The sequence below is a fragment of the Schistocerca serialis genome, chromosome 6, assembly GCF_023864345.2.
Source record: "Schistocerca serialis cubense isolate TAMUIC-IGC-003099 chromosome 6, iqSchSeri2.2, whole genome shotgun sequence".
NCBI lineage: Eukaryota > Metazoa > Arthropoda > Insecta > Orthoptera > Acrididae > Schistocerca > Schistocerca serialis.
The window spans coordinates 215,381,010-215,404,527 of NC_064643.1; the positions used below are offsets into that span (position 1 = coordinate 215,381,010).

Here is a 23,518-nt window from a genome sequence, read left to right on the forward strand (position 1 = left end):
AGGGAAATGGCTGCCGGAACTCCCAGTTTTGAGGAATCTTGCTAACCACCGTTTGTTCGTTATCCTATTTCTAGTAACCAAGCTAATTCAACTACATTCGACTTTACATCTCTGTTTTACAGGACCCGTTAATGCTCCATTGACGTCAAGATACTTTGAAAACGATCACTTGCTCAATGGGCTGGGAAGGATACTCGAGTGACGTACCATTGGTTGTAGCCTGGCCTGATAACGGAAGCCACAGACAGTGTGCATCAGGTTTTCCGACGGAGATATGAACTTTGTTCCTTGCGAACTGCTCCACCATGTTCGGTGCGCTTCAGGTTCATACTTCACTGACAAAATACCGGTGTTAGTTACAGTGATTAGGAGAGAATCTAGCAGAGTCTGTCACATAATATGCAGTGCAGTAGAAAGTATGAGGACACTAAAACGTAACCGACGGTAAAATCACTGTGTTTCCATGCAAAACATGACGCTCACTTGCACCACTGTGACAGTTATTTGACACATTTTTAAAAAACCTTCAAATATTATTAGCTATTGGTGCACGATTGTTTTGAAGAAGTCTAACGTACTCGTTAGCAACGCTAAAATCGAGTTAGCCAAATAAATAGAGGTAGGGGTGTGAGGTTATAATTTTCTCTGTCCCTTTGGTTGCCTTTCGTGCTCTTTTTCTTTTTTTAACACGCAAAGCGCGCCACCAGTCCTATGGAGATGAGTGCACTTTTCGTCTGGACAAAATCAGTGCTTGGGAGCCGCAGCATCAACGTTAAATAGCCCACGTCAAATTTTAATGTAATTTATTAAAACATTCAGTACATAGATGGTGTTAGATTTGCATTTATTACAAAGGCTAATCAAGCACCTGTTTAGTTAATTTTGTAAGCGAATTGCGCCCGAGTGTTTCTGTGTTCGTCTTGTAACTTTCATAAAAATTTTTACGCAATTCCTTCCTCTGCTTCCAACTGATGTTTCCTTCATCCTGTATCGACACTGACTGAATACCGTGTGATCGTATCTGCCAACTGGTTCTGGTATATTCTGTTTGACATTTTCTGTCCCGTCACATGTTGCAATACATACAACACAATCACACCAGCGGCGTTCAGAAAAAGATTGAATGCTAACTTCCGATACAATTTTACTGTCTTTCTCAGTGGACTGCCATATGCACTCATCTGATCAGAAAGGCCAATAGCAGATTTTCCCCGTAACATTTCGTAACAATTTTTGTCATTCGATAAATCCCTCCCACTAGCATGTATGACGGAAAGAACGGAAACGTCTCTTTTGTGTACCCATTTCAGGACTCTGATTCCTTGACCGTCCTCTTTTGCAATCACTTGCCCGAGTTTCAATTTGGTCGTAACAATTTCTTTGGGCATTCTTTTGCGATTTAGTAGAAGGGTACAAACCAAAAGCGTATTCTTTGTTAAAAGTTTGCTTGCCAAATCTACACTGGTATACCAATTATCGGTATATAATGCATAGCATATATTGAATAGATCTTGACACAAACTCATCATAACATTTGTCGCTGTGTTGTTTTATTTATCAACTAGTTTACCAGCGTAAATCTGGAAAGTGGAGCAGTATCCATTATCGCAGTAGAATTTAAACATTCTGATATAACATTCGTGTCTCTTTTGTTTCACATATTCCTGAATATAATTCGTGCTCGTCGATACATAGTTTTTCAGAAGGATCATAATAGTTATAAAATTTTGGTACAATCCGTCAATAATGAATTGAACTTTTGAGAGGTGATATAAAGCATCAATTTTTGTTCTGCCTGAGAAATGCAGCATTCTCAACGAATTTTAGAAACCATCTCTTATCATTCCTTTCCCGGGTATATTTGAATAAACAGTGGATCCTGGGACCATTGCGTAGATGAAAGTTTCATCAATCCCATCCACAAAATTATTTGTTGTTGTTGTTGTGGTCTTCAGTCCTGAGACTGGTTTGATGCAACTCTCCATGCTACTCTAGCCTGTGCAAGCTTCTTCAGCTCCCAGTACTTACTGCAACCTACGTCCTTCTGCATCTGCTTAGTGTATTGATCTCTTGAACTCCCTCTATGATTTTTACCCTCCACACTGCCCCCCAATGCTAAATTTGTGATCCCTTGATGCCTCAGAACATGTCCTACCAACCGGCCCCTTCTTCTTGTCAAGTTGTGCCACAAAATCCTCTTCTCCCCAATTCTATTCAATACCTCCACATTAGTTATGTGATCTACCCATCTAATCTTCAGCATTCTTCTGTAGCACCACATTTCGAAAGCTTCTATTCTCTTCTTGTCCAAACTATTTATCGCCCATGTTTCACTTCCGTACATGGCTACACTCCAGACAAATACTTTCAGAAACGACTTCCTGACACTTAAGTCTATACTCGATGTTAACAAATTTCCCTTCTTCAGAATCGCTTTTCTTGCCATTGGCAGTCAGCATTTTATATCCTCTCTACTTCGACCATCATCGGTTATTTTGCTCCGCAAATAACAAAACTCCTTTACTACTTTAAGTGTCTCATTTCCTAATCTAATTGCCTCAGCATCACCCGACTTAATTCGACTACATTCCATTATCCTCGTTTTGCTTTTGTTGATGTTCATCTTATATCCTCCTTTCAAGACACTGTCCATTCCGTCAACTGCTCTTCCAAGTCCTTTGCTGTCTCTGACAGAATTACAATGTCATCGGCGATCCTCAAAGTTTTTATTTCTTCTCCATGGATTTTAATACCTACTCCGAATTTTTCTTTTGTTTATGCTTTTCTCCAAGGGTCTCTTTAATTTTCCTGTAGGCAGTGTCTATCTTAACCCTCGTGAGATAAGCCTCTACATCCTTACATTTGTCCTCTAGCCATCCCTGCTTAGCCATTTTGCACTTCCTGTCGATCTCATTTTTAAGACGTTTGTATTCCTTTTTGCCTGCTTCATTTACTGCATTTTTATATTTTCTCCTTTCATCAATTAAATTCAATATTTCTTCTGTTACCCAAGGATTTCTTCTAGCCCTCGTCTTTTTACCTACTTGGTCCTCTGCTGCCTTCACTACTTCATCCCTCAGAGCTACCTATTCTTCTTCTATTGTATTTCTTTCCCCCATTTGTGACAATTTTTCCGTTATGCTCTCCCTGAAACTCTGTACAACCTTTGGTTTAATCAGTTTGTCCAGATCCCATCTCCTTAAATTCCCACCTTTTTGCAGTTTCTTCAGTTTTAATCTACAGCTCATAACCAATAGATTGTGGTCAGAGTCCACATCTGCCCCTGGAAATGTCTTACAATTTAATACCTGGTTCCTAAATCTCTGTCTTACCATTGTATAATCTATCTGATACCATCTAGTATTTCCAGGATTCTTCCATGTGTACAACCTTCTTTTATGATCCTTGAACCAAGTGTTAGCTATGATTAAGTTATGCTCTGTGCAAAATTCTACCAGGCGGCTTCCTCTTTCATTTCTTAGCCCCAATCCATATTCAACTACTATGTTTCCTTCTCTCTCTTTTCCTACTCTCGAATTCCAGTCACCCATGACGATTAAATTTTCGTCTCCCTTCACTACCTGAATAATTTCTTTTATCTCATCATACATTTCATCAATATCTTCATCATCTGCAGAGCTAGTTGGCATATAAACTTGTACTATTGTAGTAGGTGTGGGCTTCGTGTCTATCTTGGCCACAATAATGCGTTCACTATGCTGTTTGTAGTAGCTTACCCGCACTCTTACTTTTTCATTCATTATTAAACCTACTCCTGCATTACCCCTATTTGATTTTGTATTTATAACCCTCTACTCACCTGACGAAAAGTCATGTTCCTCCTGCCACCGAACTTCACTAATTCCCACTATATCTAACTTTAACCTATCCATTTCCCTCTTTAAATTTTCTAGCCTACCTGCCCGATTAAGGGATCTGACATTCCACGCTCCGATCCGCAGAACGCCAGTTTTTTTTCTCCTGATAACGACGTCCTCTTGAGTAGTCCCCGCCCGGAGATCCGAATGGGGGACTATTTTACCTCCTGAATATTTTACCCAAGAGGACGCCATCATCATTTAACCATACAGTAAAGCTGCATGCCCTTGGGAAAAATTACGGCTGTAGTTTCCCCTTGCTTTCAGCCGTTCGCAGTACCAGCACAGCAAGGGCGTTTTGGTTAGTGTTACAAGGCCAGATCAGTGAATCATCCAGACTGTTGCCCCTGCAACTACTGAAAAGGCTGCTGCCCCTCTTCAGGAACCACATGTTTGCCTGGCCTCTCAACAGATACCCTTCCGTTGTGGTTGCACCTACGGTACGGCCATCTGTATCGCTGAGGCACGTAAGCCTCCCCACCAACGGCAAAGTCCATGGTTCATGTGGGGACAAAATTATTTGAAACACCGTTTTATTTCGTTTAATTGAATCCACAAAATTAATTCAAACACCGTTTTCCTCGTTCTTGTTTGTTGGCATCCACTGATTCTAACGTTTGGAAACCACTGTCGCTTGTGTAGCATAAATATTTGTTTGTTCGTTGATGTGTTTGAGTATTCATCTTTGACAAAAGTAGACAGAGGTCATCAATTTTGATACATTTTTGCACATTTTCATTGCTCACTTTGGCACCATGGGTAGTCGTAAAACATACAAAATTCGGTTGATTGCATAGAGGATCAAATCACGTACTTCGATCATTTACTGAGGCATCAGACAAGTTCTCACGGTCGGATGATGGCAGTCACGTCGTACTGCGACGTATACGTGGTACAATTAACGCACTCAACAAATCACGGTCTTCTCCTTTCGACGTTATTGCTACTATGGGGAACAAAATTTTCTGAATGTAATTGCTGTGAAACTAGTCCCTATATACATGAATGTGACTTTCTCTAGACGGTCGGTCCTGGGAGGCTGTCTTATTGTCATACCACTCCTTTTAATATTCCAACTAGGGATTGCGGTTAGCGCAGAAACAATCGGTTTTCGATTATATGGACTTTTCCACGCCATTTTGACCTGATTGTTAAAACCTCTCAGAATAATTGATTTCTGAAATAATCGATTTTCGGTTTTTTTATTCCCATTACTTCCTGTAATAAAAGTAGAACTCTAAGAAAGATTGAAAAAATTCGACTCTCTCGGTTTCAAAATACACAGACTCACAATGTTAAATTAAATAGAGAAATAACCGAAAACTAAGCCCGTCCACCATTGGTTAAATGGCTCTGAGCACTATGGGACTTAACTTCTGAGGTCATCAGTCCCCTAGAACTTAGAACTAATTAAACCTAACTAACCTAAGGACATCACACACATCCATGCCCGAGGCAGGATTCGATCCTGCGACCGTAGCGTCGCGCGGTTCCTGACTGAAGCGCCTAGAGCCGTTTGGCCCGTCCACCATTCACAGTGTTTTTTTAGAAAAGTGACAAGTGGTTGAATACTACAATAAATCACCAGTATTCTCCGACTGATTCTAAATTTTTGAAGCTCTGCTCAAAAATCATGTTGTAATTGGGGATCATTCCACTGTTTTGGCGTTACGTATAGTGAGTAGCAAAGGGTGAAAACTGACTCTGTTTTTGTGTTAATTCGTCCATTTTCAGGGACTACTAGCAAATAAAGGCGGTACAATGAGAACACAGGCAGCAGCGAAGCTACTTTCTGTTCTTATTGTATACTATGAATGAGTTATAGACAGTTTTTAATTTATTGCTGTTGCCCTAATATCTTCCCTCTATTATTATTTCATAGAAATGGCAGACAAATCTTTAATCTTTTAAAGCAACCGAAGCATTGTACTTCTCTTCTACGTCACTTCGGAGAAATACGTCCAGACTAGGGTTCGTTCCATTCTGCAATACAACGGATGTCCAGCAACGACAGCGAGAAGCTACCGTATAGACCACGTGGGGGCAAATCTTGCGCACTGCACGTACACGCTTACCTTAAGCAACGACACAAGGCAACACGGACATTATTGTATCAGCAATGCTGTACAAATTTTCACGGCATGTGCTTGTTGTTCGTTTCTGTCGGCGTTGTTATTAAAGTAGTACTGATCGCTTTTTCCATTTTCTACAATAACGCAGTATTTCAAATCAATGTAAATTTTACAAATAAAAATTGCTCATTTTTCAGAAAGACGTTTTCTTACAAACGAGAAACTTTAGCACTGCTGCTAGGGCTCTTTGAAATTTCGATTTTTTACACAGTTATTAGTAAAAAATTTAAAAAATCTGTTATAACCGAGACCAAACAAATACCGAAAAATACCGTTTATTCAGAACGAAAATCTCGGTATCGGTTTAATTGGTCATTTTTTCCATCCCTAATTACAACTGAACAACCGTGAGATGGAGTACATACATTCTGTTGACGTATCCAGCACGGCGGCAGTTCGGGTGGTTCAAATGGCTCTGAGCACTATGGGACTTAACATCGGAGGTCATCAGTCGCCTAGAACTTAGAACTAATTAAACCTAACTAACCTAAGGACATCACACACATCCATGCCCGAGGCAAGATCCGAACCTGCGACCGTAGCGGTCGCGCGGTTCCAGACTGTAGCGCCTAGAATCGCTCGGCCACCCCGGCCGGCGCAGCATTACATATCCCTTTATACGCCAACTCAACACAAGTGATCGCCGGCAAGCAGGACTAACGCCTCAGCGAAAAGCCCAGTGAAATCAGTTCCACTCTCAACGTGTTGATTTCTGTCTGTCTGGGCACGTAACGCGCGTTGCCAGCTGTCAATAAGTCTTGCACTCCAATAAGGCACTTGGTAACTCATGCGAGCAGCAGAAACGACAAACGTCGGAACAAGGTTACGACTTCTGACCGATGTTTACTTGTTTCAGACAGCTACCAACGTCACTCCAGCAAATAACCTTTATACACTGGCACTGTCGTCTCTATTTGTGTGCCGTTAACTCCACGTGTCACGCCTGGTTTCCTACAGAAAAGCAAGCGCCATTAGCTACACTGGGGAAAGAATACGAAATACCAACATTGGCAGTTAAGATGACAGATTTTCTTACGAAATGATTGGCGTCTAACGTCGGATTGCAGGAGTGGGATTTAACTGGCTATGGTCAAAAATATGAAAAATGTTTGGTTAGTTCGTTAGCTAGGAAGATGGTTTGTTTGATAATTAAAAATTGTTTGGCCCCATGACCACGAAACAAACAAAATTTATCCGAATCTGCGGGAAAAAATTAATATTCGGGTCAACATTTGGAAAACTCTAATTCCTCTCTATCAAACCCCACCCTATGGGGAGAGAGGGAGAGTTTTAGTTTTAGCGAATCAAAATTTACGAAGTAAATAAGTTTTTTATCTATCCGTGACCATTTTCCGCGCAAAAACGAGAACATGGATTTTTTTTAATTACAGCGAGAACTACCAAGAATCAAAACAAATCTTTAAGACAAAACGTACGTAGTTTTTTATGTAGAGTCTGATTCTGCAATAAGAAATGGGGGTTCCGATTCGAAATTTTAAAGTTGCCTCCCGCTCCATCCCCAGGAGGCTGGGGTGGCGGACTAATTTTAGTACCAGCTGATGTCCTCCTCGAAAATAATCGACTTTGGATTTTACACATTTTTTCGTGTGAAGCTTATTTTTCGAGTTATTCTGGTGCGTCAACTCAAAATTTACACCCTTTATATATACACACTAGGGCAACGGCCTTGCTGCAGTGGATACACCGGTTCCCGTGAGATCACCGAAGTTCAGCGCTGTCGGGCGTGGTCGGCACTCGGATGGGGGACCATCCAGGCCGCCATATGCTGTTGCCATTTTTCGGGATGCCACTCATGGTCTGAAGACGGAGTGCTTATTACTTATATATAGACATTGAAAAAAGTGCGCCTGTTCAAGTAAATAATCTAGAAAGAATGTAATGAAGCTTTCGGATCAGTACTCAAACATCGACATATGTCATTTTCTAGCAATTCCAATTAATTCATTCGGTATAGGGAGGTCTGTGTGGGCGTACGTATCTTGTACACAATTTTACTCTGCCACGAAATTTAACGGCAGCTTACAATGAGCTACAGAGTGAAAAATTATTTTAGGGTAGTTCTGTGGAATCTGTTGGGTCCTGCAAATATAGATTGCCTGTGTGAAAATGAAAAGAAGGCAATCACTTTAGTTATGTCGGTTTATGTTGTGCTGGTCTGCAGAAACTCACCTGCGACGACCTTGTCGAGATACTTCATGCTGGAAATGGCCTCGTACGTCAACTGTCCTGCGTTCTCTTTCAGCGTCGCGTCCACCTCCTCGTGCAGTCGCTTCTGTACATCGTGATTGAGAGCCAGTTCATAGAGGGCGAAACTCATGGTTGTCGACGATGTTTCGAATCCTGCGGCGTAAAACAGGATCGACTGTGCTGTCACGTCGTCGATCGTAAATTCTGTGAAACGAAATCGTGCCATTAGTACAATTACTGTATTTGATAATAGTGAGTTCATCCCACTAACGTTGTATTCTACCAACGAAGTAACGCATTATGTCGTAGGATGAGAAAGGCTCATTTGGTTGCTAGACGGTTTTGTTAGAAGAAAGCAGCTGGGATCTCACTCAACTTTTCTATGGAGCTAGCCACTCAGGAAAGCCTGTAGGTAAGTCCTAATTTGCAAATGTATATGTTTCTTCTTGCCAGTTTTTTCATTGTAGTTTTTGTGATATTTAGGGACTGTGTATTTTCTAAAATCCAATAATCATCACATGGTAATTTACGCTTATCGTTGTGTCTTAAAGCAGAGCAGCACAAGTCGGTGCTCTATAATAAGACACTAACTAACTACAAAAGATATATTTTACAGACGTTATATTGTGAGTAACTCTTTTCCGTTGGTCTTAGCTACGTTTCGGGTAGGACGGTTTTTGAAAAGAGTAACTTTAAAATTTTGGCACAATCCGTCAATAATGAATTGAACTTTTGAGAGGTGATATAAAGCATCAATTTTTGTACTGCCTGAGAAACGCAGCATTCTCAACGAATTTTAGAAACCATCTCTTATCATTCCTTTCCCGGGTATATTTGAATAAACAGTGGATCCTGGGACCAATGCGTGGATGGAAGTTTCATCAATCCCATCCACAAAATTATTTGTTGTTGTTGTTGTGGTCTTCAGTCCTGAGACTGGTTTGATGCAGCTCTCCATGCTACTCTAGCCTGTGCAAGCTTCTTCAGCTCCCAGTACTTACTGCAACCTACGTCCTTCTGAATCTGCTTAGTGTATTCACCTCTTGGTCTCCCTCTATGATTTTTACCCTCCACACTGCCCTCCAATGCTAAATTTGTGATCCCTTGATGCCTCAGAACATGTCCTACCAACCGGCCCCTTCTTCTTGTCAAGTTGTGCCACAAAATCCTCTTCTCCCCAATTCTATTCAATACCTCCACATTAGTTATGTGATCTACCCATCTAATCTTCAGCATTCTTCTGTAGCACCACATTTCGAAAGCTTCTATTCTCTTCTTGTCCAAACTATTTATCGCCCATGTTTCACTTCCGTACATGGCTACACTCCAGACAAATACTTTCAGAAACGACTTCCTGACACTTAAGTCTATACTCGATGTTAACAAATTTCCCTTCTTCAGAATCGCTTTTCTTGCCATTGGCAGTCAGCATTTTATATCCTCTCTACTTCGACCATCATCGGTTATTTTGCTCCGCAAATAACAAAACTCCTTTACTACTTTAAGTGTCTCATTTCCTAATCTAATTGCCTCAGCATCACCCGACTTAATTCGACTACATTCCATTATCCTCGTTTTGCTTTTGTTGATGTCCATCTTATATCCTCCTTTCAAGACACTGTCCATTCCGTTCAACTGCTCTTCCAAGTCCTTTGCTGTCTCTGACAGAATTACAATGTCATCGGCGATCCTCAAAGTTTTTATTTCTTCTCCATGGATTTTAATACCTACTCCGAATTTTTCTTTTGTTTCCTTTACTGCTTGCTCAATATACAGATTGAATCACTAATTCCCACTATGTCTAACTTTAACTTATCCATTTCACTTTTAAATTTTCTAACCTACCAGCCCGAATAAGGGATCTGACATTCCACGCTCCGATCCGTAGAGCACCAGTTTTCTTTCTCATGATATCGACGTCCTCTTGAGTAGTCCCCGCCCGGAGATCCGAATGGGGGACTATTTTACCTCCGAAATATTTTACCCACGAGGACGCCATCATCATTTAACCATACAGTAAAGCTGCATGCCCTCGGGAAAAATTACGGCTGTAGTTTCCCCTTGCTTTCAGCCGTTCGCAGTACCAGCAGAGTTAATGTACCGCAAGTATAAAAAATTACAATAATGCGATTACTGTGTGATCTCCTTGTTACTATTACTGCTAAATACTTATATGATACGAAGTGCTCAAAATATTCATTACTAATCTCGTAATTAGGCACTATCCTGTTCTTTCTCTTTGTGGTGATGTGTGGGATATTCACATTGGCTCCATCTTATGAATGTCATTTCCGGTATAAGAGCGTAAAAATAATAAAAAAAATATTTATGCGATTCGCGCCTTCAGCTGTTTCTGAATAAAATAACATTCCAGATACTTGTTGAAGAAGTGACAAACTTGTCTGACCACACGTTCGTTGAGTTATATGTTCATACTTACTCCAGTTATCAATTTCTTGGGATCCCGTTTTGCTTTGTTCGTCAATGAAACCCTTGTTCTTGAGCTGTATCATCAGGTGCAGGAAGTCATTGCGGACAACGCTGTGTTGTTCGCGGTACTCCACAGTGCTCTTCACCACATCCTGAAAGTATATTATGACGTCTCTAGCGCTTCCCTTTAACCTGAAAATAAGGGAAACAAATGTACATTCAAAGTCATGAAGTTAGTAGTAAGGTTACATCTCAACCGAAGGAAGGTACTTTCCCTAACTTTATTTGATGATGCTCAATCGATAACAATGGTCATCGATCGTTTTTGTAGTATTCAGAATTCGCTAATCAAACATACATGAAATTTGATGTAATGCACACGTGGTTGTCAAAATACACTACACATAGCCAATTTTCTCTTGGGTAGAAATGTTTTAATAGTATATGCCAAACAGTCATGACCCAGAAGACATGCTTGGATGTGGAGATACACACACCAAAAAAAAGAAAAAAAAAAAACTTTTGCATCACCCCTGTTCCCAGAACCCCTGGAGATAGGCTTTGGTTGTGATATTGTATCACAGACACAGTCCCTTTGACTGTTCAGAGATGGCACTAAACCCGCCCAAAGATGTAAACAACCATGAATGAGCAGCGCCAGCTCCAGTCATTCCACGAGGAAGGAGGTACACGGCTCGAGTTGTCTGTAGTTCAACCATGCCTAGACCGCCAATAACGCTGTCCGATTGCGTCCGCATTGTTACTTTGTGCCAGGAACGGCTCTCAACAAGGAAAGTGTCTACGTGTCTCGGAGTGAACCAAACTGTTGGCAATAGACTGCATGACGCGCAACTTCGCTCCCTACGTCCATGGCGAAGACCATCTTTGCAACCACGACACCATGCAACGAGGTACAGATGGGCCCAACAACATGCTGAGTGGATGGCTCAGGATTGGCATCACGTTCTCGTCACCGATGAGTGTCGCATATGCTTTCCACCATACAATCGTCAGAGACGTGTTTGGAGGCAACCCGGTCAGGCTCAATGTCTTAGACACACTGTCCAGCGAGTGCAGCAAGGTAGAAGTTCCCTGCTGTTTTGGGGTGGCACTATGTGGGGCCGACGTACGCCGCTGGTGGTTATGGAAGGCGCCGTTACGGTAGTACGATACGTGAATGCCATCCACCGACCGATAGTGCAACAATATCGGCAGCATATAGGCGAGGCAGTCTTCATCCACGCCAATTCGCGCCCCTATCATGCACATCTTGTGAATGACTTCCTTCAGGATAACGACATCGCTCGACTAGAGTGGCCAGCATGTTCTACAGACATTAACCCTATCGAACATGCCTGGGATAGATTCAAAAGGTCTGTTTATGGACGACGTGACCCACCAACCACTCTGAGGGATCTACGCCGAATCGCCGTTGAGGGGTAGGACAATCTGGACCAACAGTGCCTTGATGGACTTGTGGATAGTATGCGACAATGAATACAGGCATGCATCAATGCAAGAGGACGTACTGCTGGGTGTGGTGTCACCGCCAGACACCACACTTGCTAGGTGGTAGCCTTTAAATCGGCCGCGGTCCATTAGTATACGTCGGACCCGCGTGTCGCCACTGTCAGTGATAGCAGACCGAGCGCCACCACACGGCAGGTCTAGAGAGACGTACTAGAACTCGCCCCAGTTGTACAGCCGACGTTCATAGCAAAGGTTCACTGACAACTACGCTCTCATTTGCCGAGACGATAGTTAGCATAGCCTTCAGCTACGTCATTTGCTACGACCTAGCAAGGCGATATAGTCAATTGATATTTATCATGTGAAGCATGTATCATCAAGAGAGATGTTCTACAATTGTGGATTAAAATTAAGTATTACATCATCTACGTACTTTATTTACAACTCTCAAGATATTGTCCTGTTCCAGACCTCACGCCAGTCAGCGTGTAATTAAACGCGTGCATTTCGGCCTCCTCTAGAAAAACAGTATTGGCTCTTCTGCCAACACTACAAATTGGCGACGAGGATACAAACGGTCTCCTTTATATATAACTAATTTACTTGTGTCATGGCTTCGCCACAATCTCCAGATGTACTGTCCGAATTTTATCGCTCTGCAGAATTAGCAGACGCAGGCCTTATTGGATGCCCTTGGACAGCTCGTCCAGGGTCAACGTGCGATGCAAAACGATGCGGCCGCCGCCCCTCCACCGCTACCGCAGCCACAACATGAAGTTGCACCACCTTTTCGTCCATTTGATGCGGCACTGGAAAGCTGGACGGAGTGGTCACGCCAATTTGGATTCTATCTCGCCGCCTACAGAATTCAAGGTAACGAGCGGCAGCCTCACTTATTATCGTGTATCGGCGTCCAGACGTACCGTGTGATAATGAAATTGTTTCCCCGACGCGACGTAGCAACTCTGTCCTACGAAGAAATTTTGTCTGCATTAGATGCATATTTCAAGGAATCAGTCAATGTAGTTGCAAAAAGGTATACGTTCTTTCGTACAAAACGTACAGCCGGTCAAACTAATCGGGAGTGGGTTGCAACTTTGCAAGGCCTTACAAGGTATTGTGCTTTTGAGTGTGAATGTGGACTCCCTTATTCAGATACTATGGTACGTGATGCAATTGCACAGAACGTTTCTGATGTTCGTATACGGGAGAAAATTTTGAAACTGGTCAGTCCCTCCCTTCAACAAGTGATAGACATATTGGATAGGCAAGACACACTTGACTTTGCTCAGGAATCATTTGAAACTTCGCCAGCCGTGTGTCACGTTAACCAGCCCGCCGGGCGCGCTGCACGGAACAGTAAACAGTCCTCGCGCCCATCCGCGCAGCCGCGTGTGCCGCCCAAGGAGGCAAATACAGTGCTAAAATCATGCCCGCGGTGTGCAACCAGACATTCGCGTGAGAATTGCCCGTCACGCCAAGCTATTTGCTTTTTCTGTAATAAAAAAGGACATGTTCAGAGTGTTTGCCAGAAAAAGCTTAGTTCGGACACTAAAAACCATTCCAGGCCCTTTGCTTCGCGCCGGAATCGAACCAAGAATACTCAGGCTCGTGAACCTTCGCCCATGGATATTCATGTAGTTCAATCCCCTCCGTCCATTGCCACTCTCTCTAACAGTGACTGTGTTCGTCCCACAAACAGTGTGCGTAGACGTCGACGGAAATCACGTCAAGTCGCAAGTGCTTCTGTACCAGTGTCAGTACAAATTGCACGAGACAGTCGCTCTTGTCGTCAGCAGGACAATGAACCTTTTGTAGATTTGGACATTCATGGCAACGTGATCCCATTCCAGCTCGATACCGGAGCTGCAGTATCTCTGATCAATCACGACACGTACAAACAGCTGGGCCCACCTCCCTTGCGTGCCGCAAATGTTAAGTTAAATAGTTATTCCGGTCAGAATATCCCTGTGTTAGGACAGTGCAGCCTTCTTGCCACATACAAGGGACAAACAAAACTTGTGTCATTTTACGTCCTTCGTTCTTCTTCTGCAGTGAACTTGTTTGGTTTAGATTTATTTAAGTTGTTTAACTTGTCTATAGTCAATCAGGCCCTATCAGTGAATCAGACTGTGCCTTCAGCCAGTGTTTCTAGTCTATGTGAAGAATTTGCAGACATTTTTGCACCGGGCCTTGGTTGCGCTACGAACTATAAAGCACATTTGGAACTGAAAGTAAACGCGGAACCGAAATTTTTCAGAGCACGCAATGTTCCCCACGCATTGCGTGATGAGGTCGCAAGAACATTAAATGATTTGGAATCACAAGGTGTGATTGAACGTGTGCAGGCTTCTCTCTGGGCCTCACCCTTAGTAATTTTGCCAAAACCTTCCGGAAAATTGAGACTTTGTGTGGACTTCAAGGCAATGGTGAATCCACAATTAGTGATTGCAACTTATCCTTTACCCCGCCCGGAAGATGTTTTTGACAAACTGTGCCCGGGTAAATATTTTTCGAAGTTGGACCTTGCAGATGCGTACTTGCAAATACCGGTGGACGAAGAATCCCAGCGCGTTTTGGTGGTTAATACGCATCTTGGTTTGTACCGATTCAAAAGACTGCCATTCGGGTGTGCATCCGCCCCTGCATTGTTTCAGCAATATCTGCAAACTGTTTGTGCGTCGGTCCCTACTGCAGCAAACTATCTGGACGATATTGTGATCTCCAGAAAGACGGAAGAAGAACATTTAGCCAATCTCCGAACATTATTTCAGGTCTTGCGACAAAATGGTCTTCGCTTGCGGAAGGACAAATGTGTGTTTTTTGCTCGGGACTTACCATATCTGGGCCACGTACTCAATGCCCAAGGCATACATCCCAGTCCCGAGCACCTCCGTGCCATACAAGACTTGCCTTCGCCGCGGAAATTGAAGCAGCTACAAAGTGTGCTGGGTAAAATTAATTATTACAACCGATATATTCCCCATGCCTCTTCCATTTCAGCTCCGCTTCATCGCTTACGCCGTAAAGGTGTTCCGTTCGTCTGGACGACGGATTGCGAACGCGCCTTTCGCCAGTTGAAATCGGCGTTGCTTTCAAATACTTGCCTTACGCCATTCGATCCCCAGACACCCCTTTTGTTGATGGTAGATGCATCGGATTTCGTGATCGGTGCTGTGCTTGCGCACAAAGATGGATCGCATGATCGCCCTATTGCCTTTGCGTCCAAATTGCTCTCGTCTGCGCAAAGAAATTATTCACAGATCGAAAAAGAAGCCATGGCTCTCGTATTTGGTGTTACTAAGTTTCACGATTTCTTGTATGGTCGTCACTTTACCATCATCACAGACCACAAACCTTTGACATCGCTTTTTCATCCGAACAAGCCTGTACCTCCACGTACAGCGCAGAAATTCATTCGCTGGTCTATTTTCCTCTCGCACTACCGCTACGATATCTTGTATCGGTCCATTGCTAAGCACGGAAACGCCGATGCGTTGTCCCGTTTGCCTGTTGCTGAGGATAGAGCATTCGATTCTTCCGAACTTGCTTGCATGTTCATTGATGCGGAAACCGATGACGTGGTCGACTCGTTTCCGATTGATTTTCGTCGTGTAGCTACAGCCACAGCTGCTGACCCTGTCCTTGCTACCGTTTTGCGTTTTGTTGCTACTCAATGGCCCTTGTCGAAATCACGGATCGAGGATCCGTTGGTTCGCCGATTTTTTGCTCACAAGGAGAGACTTTTTGTTCGACTCGGTGTTTTGCTGTTGCGTTCTGATAATGATCAGTCCAGGGTCGTGGTCCCTCGTTCGTAACAGTCCTCTGTCTTACGGCTTCTCCACCAAGGACATTGGGGTATAGTGCGAACGAAACAACTTGCTCGTCAGCACTGTACTTGGTTCGGAATCGATGCTGCGATTACGAATATGTGCTCTTCTTGCATGGCGTGTGCCGAACAACAGTCCGCACCACAGCGGAAATTCTTTGCATGGCCGAAAGCCACTTCCCCTTGGCAACGCTTACACATAGATTTTGCCGGTCCATTCTGGAATGCTCGATGGTTGGTTGTTGTCGATTCCTTCAGTAATTTTCCTTTTGTTGTCAGGATGTCTTCCACGACGTCATCTGCCACCATCCAAGCGTTATCCGCTATCTTTTGCATCGAAGGTCTTCCACAGACTATTGTTTCCGACAATGGCCCACAATTCATGTCCGCAGAATTTCAGTCATTCTGCAAGGCCAATGGTATTCAACATCTGACATCCGCGCCGTTTTCGCCTCAGTCAAACGGTGCCGCTGAACGATTGGTCCGCACTTTCAAGTCACAAATGTTGAAGTTGAAAGAGTCGCATTCTCGGGAGGACGCGTTGTTGCTCTTCTTGTCTTCGTATCGCTCTCAGCCCCGAGATGGTCGCTCGCCGGCTGAGTTGCTCCACGGTCGTCCTCGTCGAACCTTGATGTCTTTGCTGCATCCGCCGCATCAGGTTCCTGTGCAGCGGCAGACGCCTGCTTTTGCTTCAGGCGACGTGGTATACTATCGCAACTATCGAGGTTCACGGCGTTGGCTCGCAGGGCGCATTCTTCGCTGCCTCGGCCGCGCTATGTATCTGGTTTTGGGGGCCTCTGGTGAGGTGCGTCGGCATCTCAATCAGCTGCGCCTCTGTCGTCGCACGGGTTCTGCCGCTCCCCGTCTGCTTTCAGCGACGGTGCCGTCCGGTTAGCGCCCTGGGGACCCATCTACTGGCTCGCCTCATCCCCAGGTGTTACCGACGCTGCCTTCCATTTTGCCCCATGGCGACGCGCCGCCGCCGCCGCCGCCGCCTGTTCTCCCGCCGGCGCCGCCCGCAGTGGACGCTTCGCTGCAGCCGCAGGGCGCCTTCCTGGGTCACGCGCCGCCGATCGCTTCCCGTGACCAGCTGTCCTCCGACATCGAACTCTTGCCCGCTCTGGACCAGATGTCGTCTTCGCCCGTCGGGTGCCCCGTTCTGATGGAGGTCGACCCTTCGGCCCCTCCTGTCTCTTTACGGGCGCATACACCGCATGTTGGCGTGCACTCTGGATTAGGGTTTCGGGCATTTCCTAGCTCCCCTCGGACCGAATGGCCGGGTGCGGGTGGCACAGCCTCGCCTGTTGTTAGGCTCCCCCCCTCGTCGCATACGTCAACATGGGGTCCTCCCCACGGCGGGCGGAAGCCTTATAACACCACCGTTCGCCGATTTGCTGGGGAGGAATGTGGTGTCACCGCCAGACACCACACTTGCTACGTGGTAGCCTTTAAATCGGCCGCGGTCCATTAGTATACGTCGGACCCGCGTGTCGCCACTGTCAGTGATAGCAGACCGAGCGCCACCACACGTAAGGTCTAGAGAGACGTACTAGCACTCGCCCAAGTTGTACAGCCGACGTTCATAGCAAAGGTTCACTGACAACTACGCTCTCATTTGCCGAGACGATAGTTAGCATAGTCCTCAGCTACGTCATTTGCTACGACCTAGCAAGGCGCCGTATTCAATTGAGGCGCCGTATTCAATTGATATTTAAGCATGTATCATCAAAAGAGATGTTCTACAATTGTGGATTAAATTTAAGTATCACATCATCTACGCACTTTATTTACAATTCTCAAGATATTGTCCTGTTCCAGACCTCACGCCAGTCAGCGTGTAATTAAACGCGTGCATTTCGGCCTCCTCTAGAAAAACAGTGTTGGCTCTTCTGCCAACACTACACTGGGTATCAGAGGTACAGCAATCAGGACCAACATCTCCGAAGATCTCGCTGTATGGTGGTACAACATGCAATGTGTGGTTTTCATGAGCAATAAAAAGGGCGGAAATGATGTTTATGTTGATCTCTATTCCAGGTTTCTGTACAGGTACCGGAACTCTCGGAACCGAAGTGATGAAAAAGTTTTTTTGATGTGTGTAACTTCATCATACACGCACATGGGTACGTAAATGATTAGAGCTGCAATTCTCAGTGACAAGTAGAACGACTAGTCGAGTGAATTAGTCTTGTTCATCTTTAGTATTAACAGGCCTGGTAGGGAATACAGTGGTGGAAATCAGTATAAAGGTATGGATATTTGCTGGAAAATTAACATTGTCCATTGGAATAGTTGTACACAATGTATTTGGAACAGTATGAAATTCCATATACCGACAAATGCAGTCAAATGGTATCGCATTTGACACCAGTAGGGCAGTATATAAGAAGACATCAACGATTCAGATGGTAGAGGGTGGAAGTAGGTATAAAGGCAGTTGGCTCTATGCAGTGTTAGTGTTTGCGTTCATGCCTTTATTGCAGATAGTAAACATACGCCATTAGTGACTATGCGTGCTGTGTACATAAACCACGATTGTGACTGTGCTACGCGGAAAACATTTATCAGGTGACGAAAAAGCAGAAATCTGTACGTACAAGTAAATGGGACACTCTAACCGTCAAACTGCCAACAAGTTGAACTGGTCAGTTTCGTTGGGTAATTTACGTGAGATTGGGCGCATGATATGGAGATAACGGACATAGCCCAGATTTTGAGCTTCGTGGAAAATCTTTGGAGAATACTTGCAAGCGTGTTTATCGAAATGGAAGGCAATCTGAGGCTGTTGTAAGCTGAAAGAGCGATACGACAAGAGTAGTCGATAATTTCAATGCAAGAACTGCCACCCCTGACAAAATCAATGCCGAAGAGAATTTTTTAGGTAATTAGGTAATTAGGAAAAGCGGAAGTTGCACAAAGTACTATCAATGCAATAACACAAGAGCACGGTGAGTGCCTTTGTATCAGTTGCCACCCAGGAAATGTAAACGCCTTATTTTTTTACTTGTTTTATGAAATAATCTATGTAATTCAAACATGATTATGTAAGTCTTATATGTATATTTATTCATAGTAAATTCGATAAGCGTCTGCTTCAGAATATTTTTAAAATATCGGAAATCTGATACATCGATATTTAAAAAACGTATCATTATTAACCATCGATGTAACGAAGAAAGTATCAAAACATCGACAAATAGTATCGACGTACAGACCTAAAAAAATATTGGCTGCACGTTGTAAATATACTGCCGGGTTTAGAGTGGTATATTTAAGTACTGATTTATTATTAGATATTCTGCAGGTCAACAAGGTAGCAACCTGCTTACCCCCTTAGAGGAGAGTCGAAAGGAAAACGATCCACTTTCACGCTTGTCGATAACCACTTTGCTAACAATGGTAACTGCACGTAAGTGGCGCAATTAACAGGTGTCCGATAAGGCTGTCGTTCGGATTCGTCATACATCTAATCTGTCCGGAACACCTCATGTCAACTTCCCTGTTTTTTCATTTCTGCAAACGCCAGCGACCTTGTAATTATAGTGTCAAAGGTACATGGTGGAGTCAAACGTTGCACTTTCCGCTGGTAGCGCGGAGTGCCGATTACGTCAGCATTTCTCCGACAGCCATCATTTAGATTTTTGTTCATCATTTTGAGCAACTGATTTTGAAGAACGCCGATCGGAAATCCTCTTATTCTATTCACACACCCGCTCCCCCCCCCCCCCCCCCCCCCTCCCTTCACCGTAGTGAATCGGACTTCATTGAGACAGCTATATTTGCTTCACTCAGTCACAGAGGAAGACTGGACATGATGAAAGCTCAAAAAGTAGCAAGACTGCTTCACACAGTGAAAGTAAACTTATATTCCACAACAATTTCAAATATTTGCTGAAAATTGCGGAAAATATATAACATAAAATAAAAATATCGGCATTTGATATTGCTGTTTCGGTGTCGACATATACATATACTTACGTATCTACATTTCTTGTAAAATATGTCGATACATCGATATTTTATCAAAAGTCCTACTTCAGGCCCTTTCGTGGAACCCTGCGTTTATACTGATTTCCAATACTGTGTAAAAGGTGTGAATACCGTCCGGTGTTGAGTGATCATTATCAAGTACACGGTGATGTCGCGTACTCGTTTTAGGCAGGAATTATCAACACCTGACAGTGTTTGAAAGGGGCCTCATTGTCCGTCTTCATTTCCCCAGTTGTTCGAATCGTTCAACGTGTATAATAATGGGGCATTCGGACTTGGCAGCGGCCCAGTGTTGGACTGTATGGGACTACGCGGGCAGGCATACACCTTGTCAATGTTCCCATCGACCACGTCTGACCACCACAAGGGAATATCGCCGGATTGTGCAGCCAGCGCTTCGCAGTCCCTTTCTCTTCTGCGTCTGTTGTCCCAGAACAAGTAACGGACTCCCCGTAGCGTTCTGTGCCATTCCGTACAATTACTGGCAGAGTAGCATTAGCAATGTCACTGAATTACCACCCAGTGCATAGGCTGCCTTTAAGACCAGAACACAAATGGCTGCGTTTGGAGTAGCGCCTTGGCCGGGAAGCAAGTACTGCCGGTGAACGGCATCGCATTATGTTCAGCGATGAATAGCACTTCTATACTACCCCGGATGACTATCGTCGGCGAGTGTGGCGGTATCCTAGGGAGAGGTCTCATTCTTCCAACGTTTTGGAGAGACAGAGCTGTATTATCCTGGCGTCATAGAGTGGTTCAAAGACAATATGTGATATAATGAAGGAGGAGACCGGTAAAACCAGACATGAAGAGGAACAAATAGCATTAAGAGTAAATGATACATTGGTGACAGATGTGTATAGTGTTGCAGAACTTTTTAACAATCATTTTATAACTGTTACAGAAAAGATGGGGTTGTCAGATTCGGTAGATGCTGCTATGGAATACCTCAGACCAGACATTTCAAGTAACTTCCATAATATGAATTTGACCCTCACTACCCCAGCAGAAATAATGTCCACCATAAAATCTTTAAACTCAAAAACATCTAGTGGGTATTATGAAATAGCGACAAAGTTAATTAAAGAATGTGATTCTGAGCTAAGTAACATATTAAGCTATCTGTGTAACCAGTCGTTTATCAGTGGAATATTTCCTGAATGGTTGAAATATGCTGAAGTTAAGCCACTGTTTAAGAAGGGAGATAACGAAATAGCATCAAATTTCCTTCCAATTTCACTGTTGCCAGCATACTCAAAAAATTTAGAAAAAGTAATGTACAATCAGCTTTATAACCATCTTATCTCAAATAACATACTGTCAAAGTCACAGTTTGGATTTCTAAAGGGTTCTGATATTGAGAAGACTATCTACACTTACAGTGAAAATGTGCTTAATTCATTAGACAAATTGCCGGCCACTAGTATATTTTGTGATCTGTCAAAGGCATTTGATTGTGTAAATCACAATATCCTTTTAAATAAATTAGAATATTATAGTGTAACAAGAAATGCTGCAAAATGGTTCAAATCTTATATCTCTGGCAGGAAACAAAGGGTGTTATTAGGAAAGATACATGTATCAAGCTATCAGGCGTCATCCAACTGGGAACTAATTACATGTGGGATCCCACAAGGTTCCATTTTGGGGCCCTTACTTTTTCTTGTGTATATCAATGACCTTTCTTCAGTAACATTACCAGATGCCAAGTTTGTTTTGTTTGCCAATGATACAAAGACTGCAATAAATAGCAAATCAAGTGTAGTCTTAAAAAGATCAGCTAATAAAATATTTGTGGACATTAATCACTAGTTCCTAGCCAATTCTTTGTCACTGAACTTTGAAAAAACACACTACATGCAGTTCAGAACTTGTAAGGGGTTTCCCACGAGTATATGCCTAACATACAATGACAAGCAGATAGAAGAAGTGGACAGGGTTAAATTTTTGGGATTACAGCTTTATAATAAATTCAACTGGGAGGAGCACACCACAGAACTGCTGAAGCGTCTTAACAAATCTCTATCTGCAATGCGAATTGTGTCAGACATAGGGGATATGAAATTGAAAAATCTGGCATACTATGCTTACTTTTATTCCATAATGTCATATGGGATTATTTTAGGGGGTAATTCATCAAGCCAAGCTAAAGTTGTCTGGGCACAAAAACGTGCAGTAAGAGTTATATGTGGTATGAACTGAAGAACATTCTGCAGAGCCCTGTTTAGGGAACTAGGGATACTAACTACTGCTTCCCAGTATATTTATTTCTTAATGAAATTTGTCATTAAAAATATATCACTTTTTCAAACCAACAGGTCAATTCATGGAATCAATACTAGAAATAAGAATAATCTTCACAAGGATTTAAAGTCACTTAGTCTTGTTCAAAAAGGTATGCATTATTCAGGAACACACATTTTCAATGACTTGCCAGCAGCCATAAAAAGCTTAACAACCAATGAAATCCAGTTTAAGAGAAGCCTAAAGGATTTATTGGTGGCCAACTCCTTCTACTCCATTGATGAATTTCTCAGTAAAACCAACTGATTTGTCTGTATATATATATATATAAATAAGTACGATATAACTTCTGCACAATTTCAGTGCAATAATGTGTTCATTATATATATATATATATATATATATATATATATATATATATCTGTGTGTGTGTAAGTACAGTCTAACTTCTGCACCATTTCAGTGCAGTAATGTGTTCATTGTAAATAAGTATTATAGTAGTTGTATTTCAAGTTTATTACCTTATAAGTAAATAAAAAAACTTTTTTATTTTAAATTCAGTGCATTAGTACTTGTAAAATGACTCTTTCTTATAGTGTTCACTAAAAAATGACGATCATTCCACTTGGGACCTGTGGAATGGTACATTAGCTTATTTGTTTTAGTTGGAAATATTTGTCACGTATTGTTGATTTTCTGACATGTTTTACATTCTGGAGGACCTCCTCACTACGGATCAATCGGAATGAAAGTAAAATCCATCCATTCAAATGGCTCTAAGCACTACATCTGAGGTCATATTTAAACCTAACTAACCTAAGGACATCACCTACATCCATGCCCTAGGCAAGATTCGAACCTGCGATCATAGAGCAGCGCGGTTCCGGACTGAAGCGCCTAGAGCCGCTTGGCCACAGCGGCCGGCTCGTTATAGAGTGGGAAGCCATTTGGCATATTTGAGGTCACAACTGGTGGTAACTGAGAGAACGGAGAGATAGTGTAGCGTTATGTCGAGGACGTCCTGAATATTCATGTGCTGTCTCTCCTGTGGCAGTATCGTGGTATCATTTTAAGATCTCCAGATCTGTCCCCAATAGATCACGTGTGGGGCCAGCTGGACATCAATTCTTTCCCAGTTCCAGTATCCAGGATGTTAAGGACCAGTTACAAAAGTTGAGGGCCAGTTTGTCTCTGGAGAGGATACAACACCTTCATGACTACCTTCCCAATATAATCAATGCATACATCTAGGCCAGGGAAGATACAACGCCATGATGATAAGCGGGCTCCTGCTGCTAAATTCGTAAATTTGACTCTGGATAGTAACCACTGAAGAA

At 43.1% G+C, this 23,518-nt stretch overlaps 1 protein-coding gene across 1 annotated transcript in view; it reads right to left on the minus strand.

The window, feature by feature from the left end:
* Positions 1-23,518, minus strand: part of LOC126484765 (cytochrome P450 6k1-like) — a 236,329-nt gene that overhangs the window by 6,113 nt on the left and 206,698 nt on the right. The window contains exons 5-6 of the mRNA XM_050108361.1: positions 10,659-10,840; positions 8,201-8,422 (exon numbers count right to left, since the gene is read on the minus strand). Of these exons, the coding sequence (XP_049964318.1) occupies positions 8,201-8,422; positions 10,659-10,840 (404 nt within the window). The remainder of the gene's footprint in view (positions 1-8,200; positions 8,423-10,658; positions 10,841-23,518) is intronic.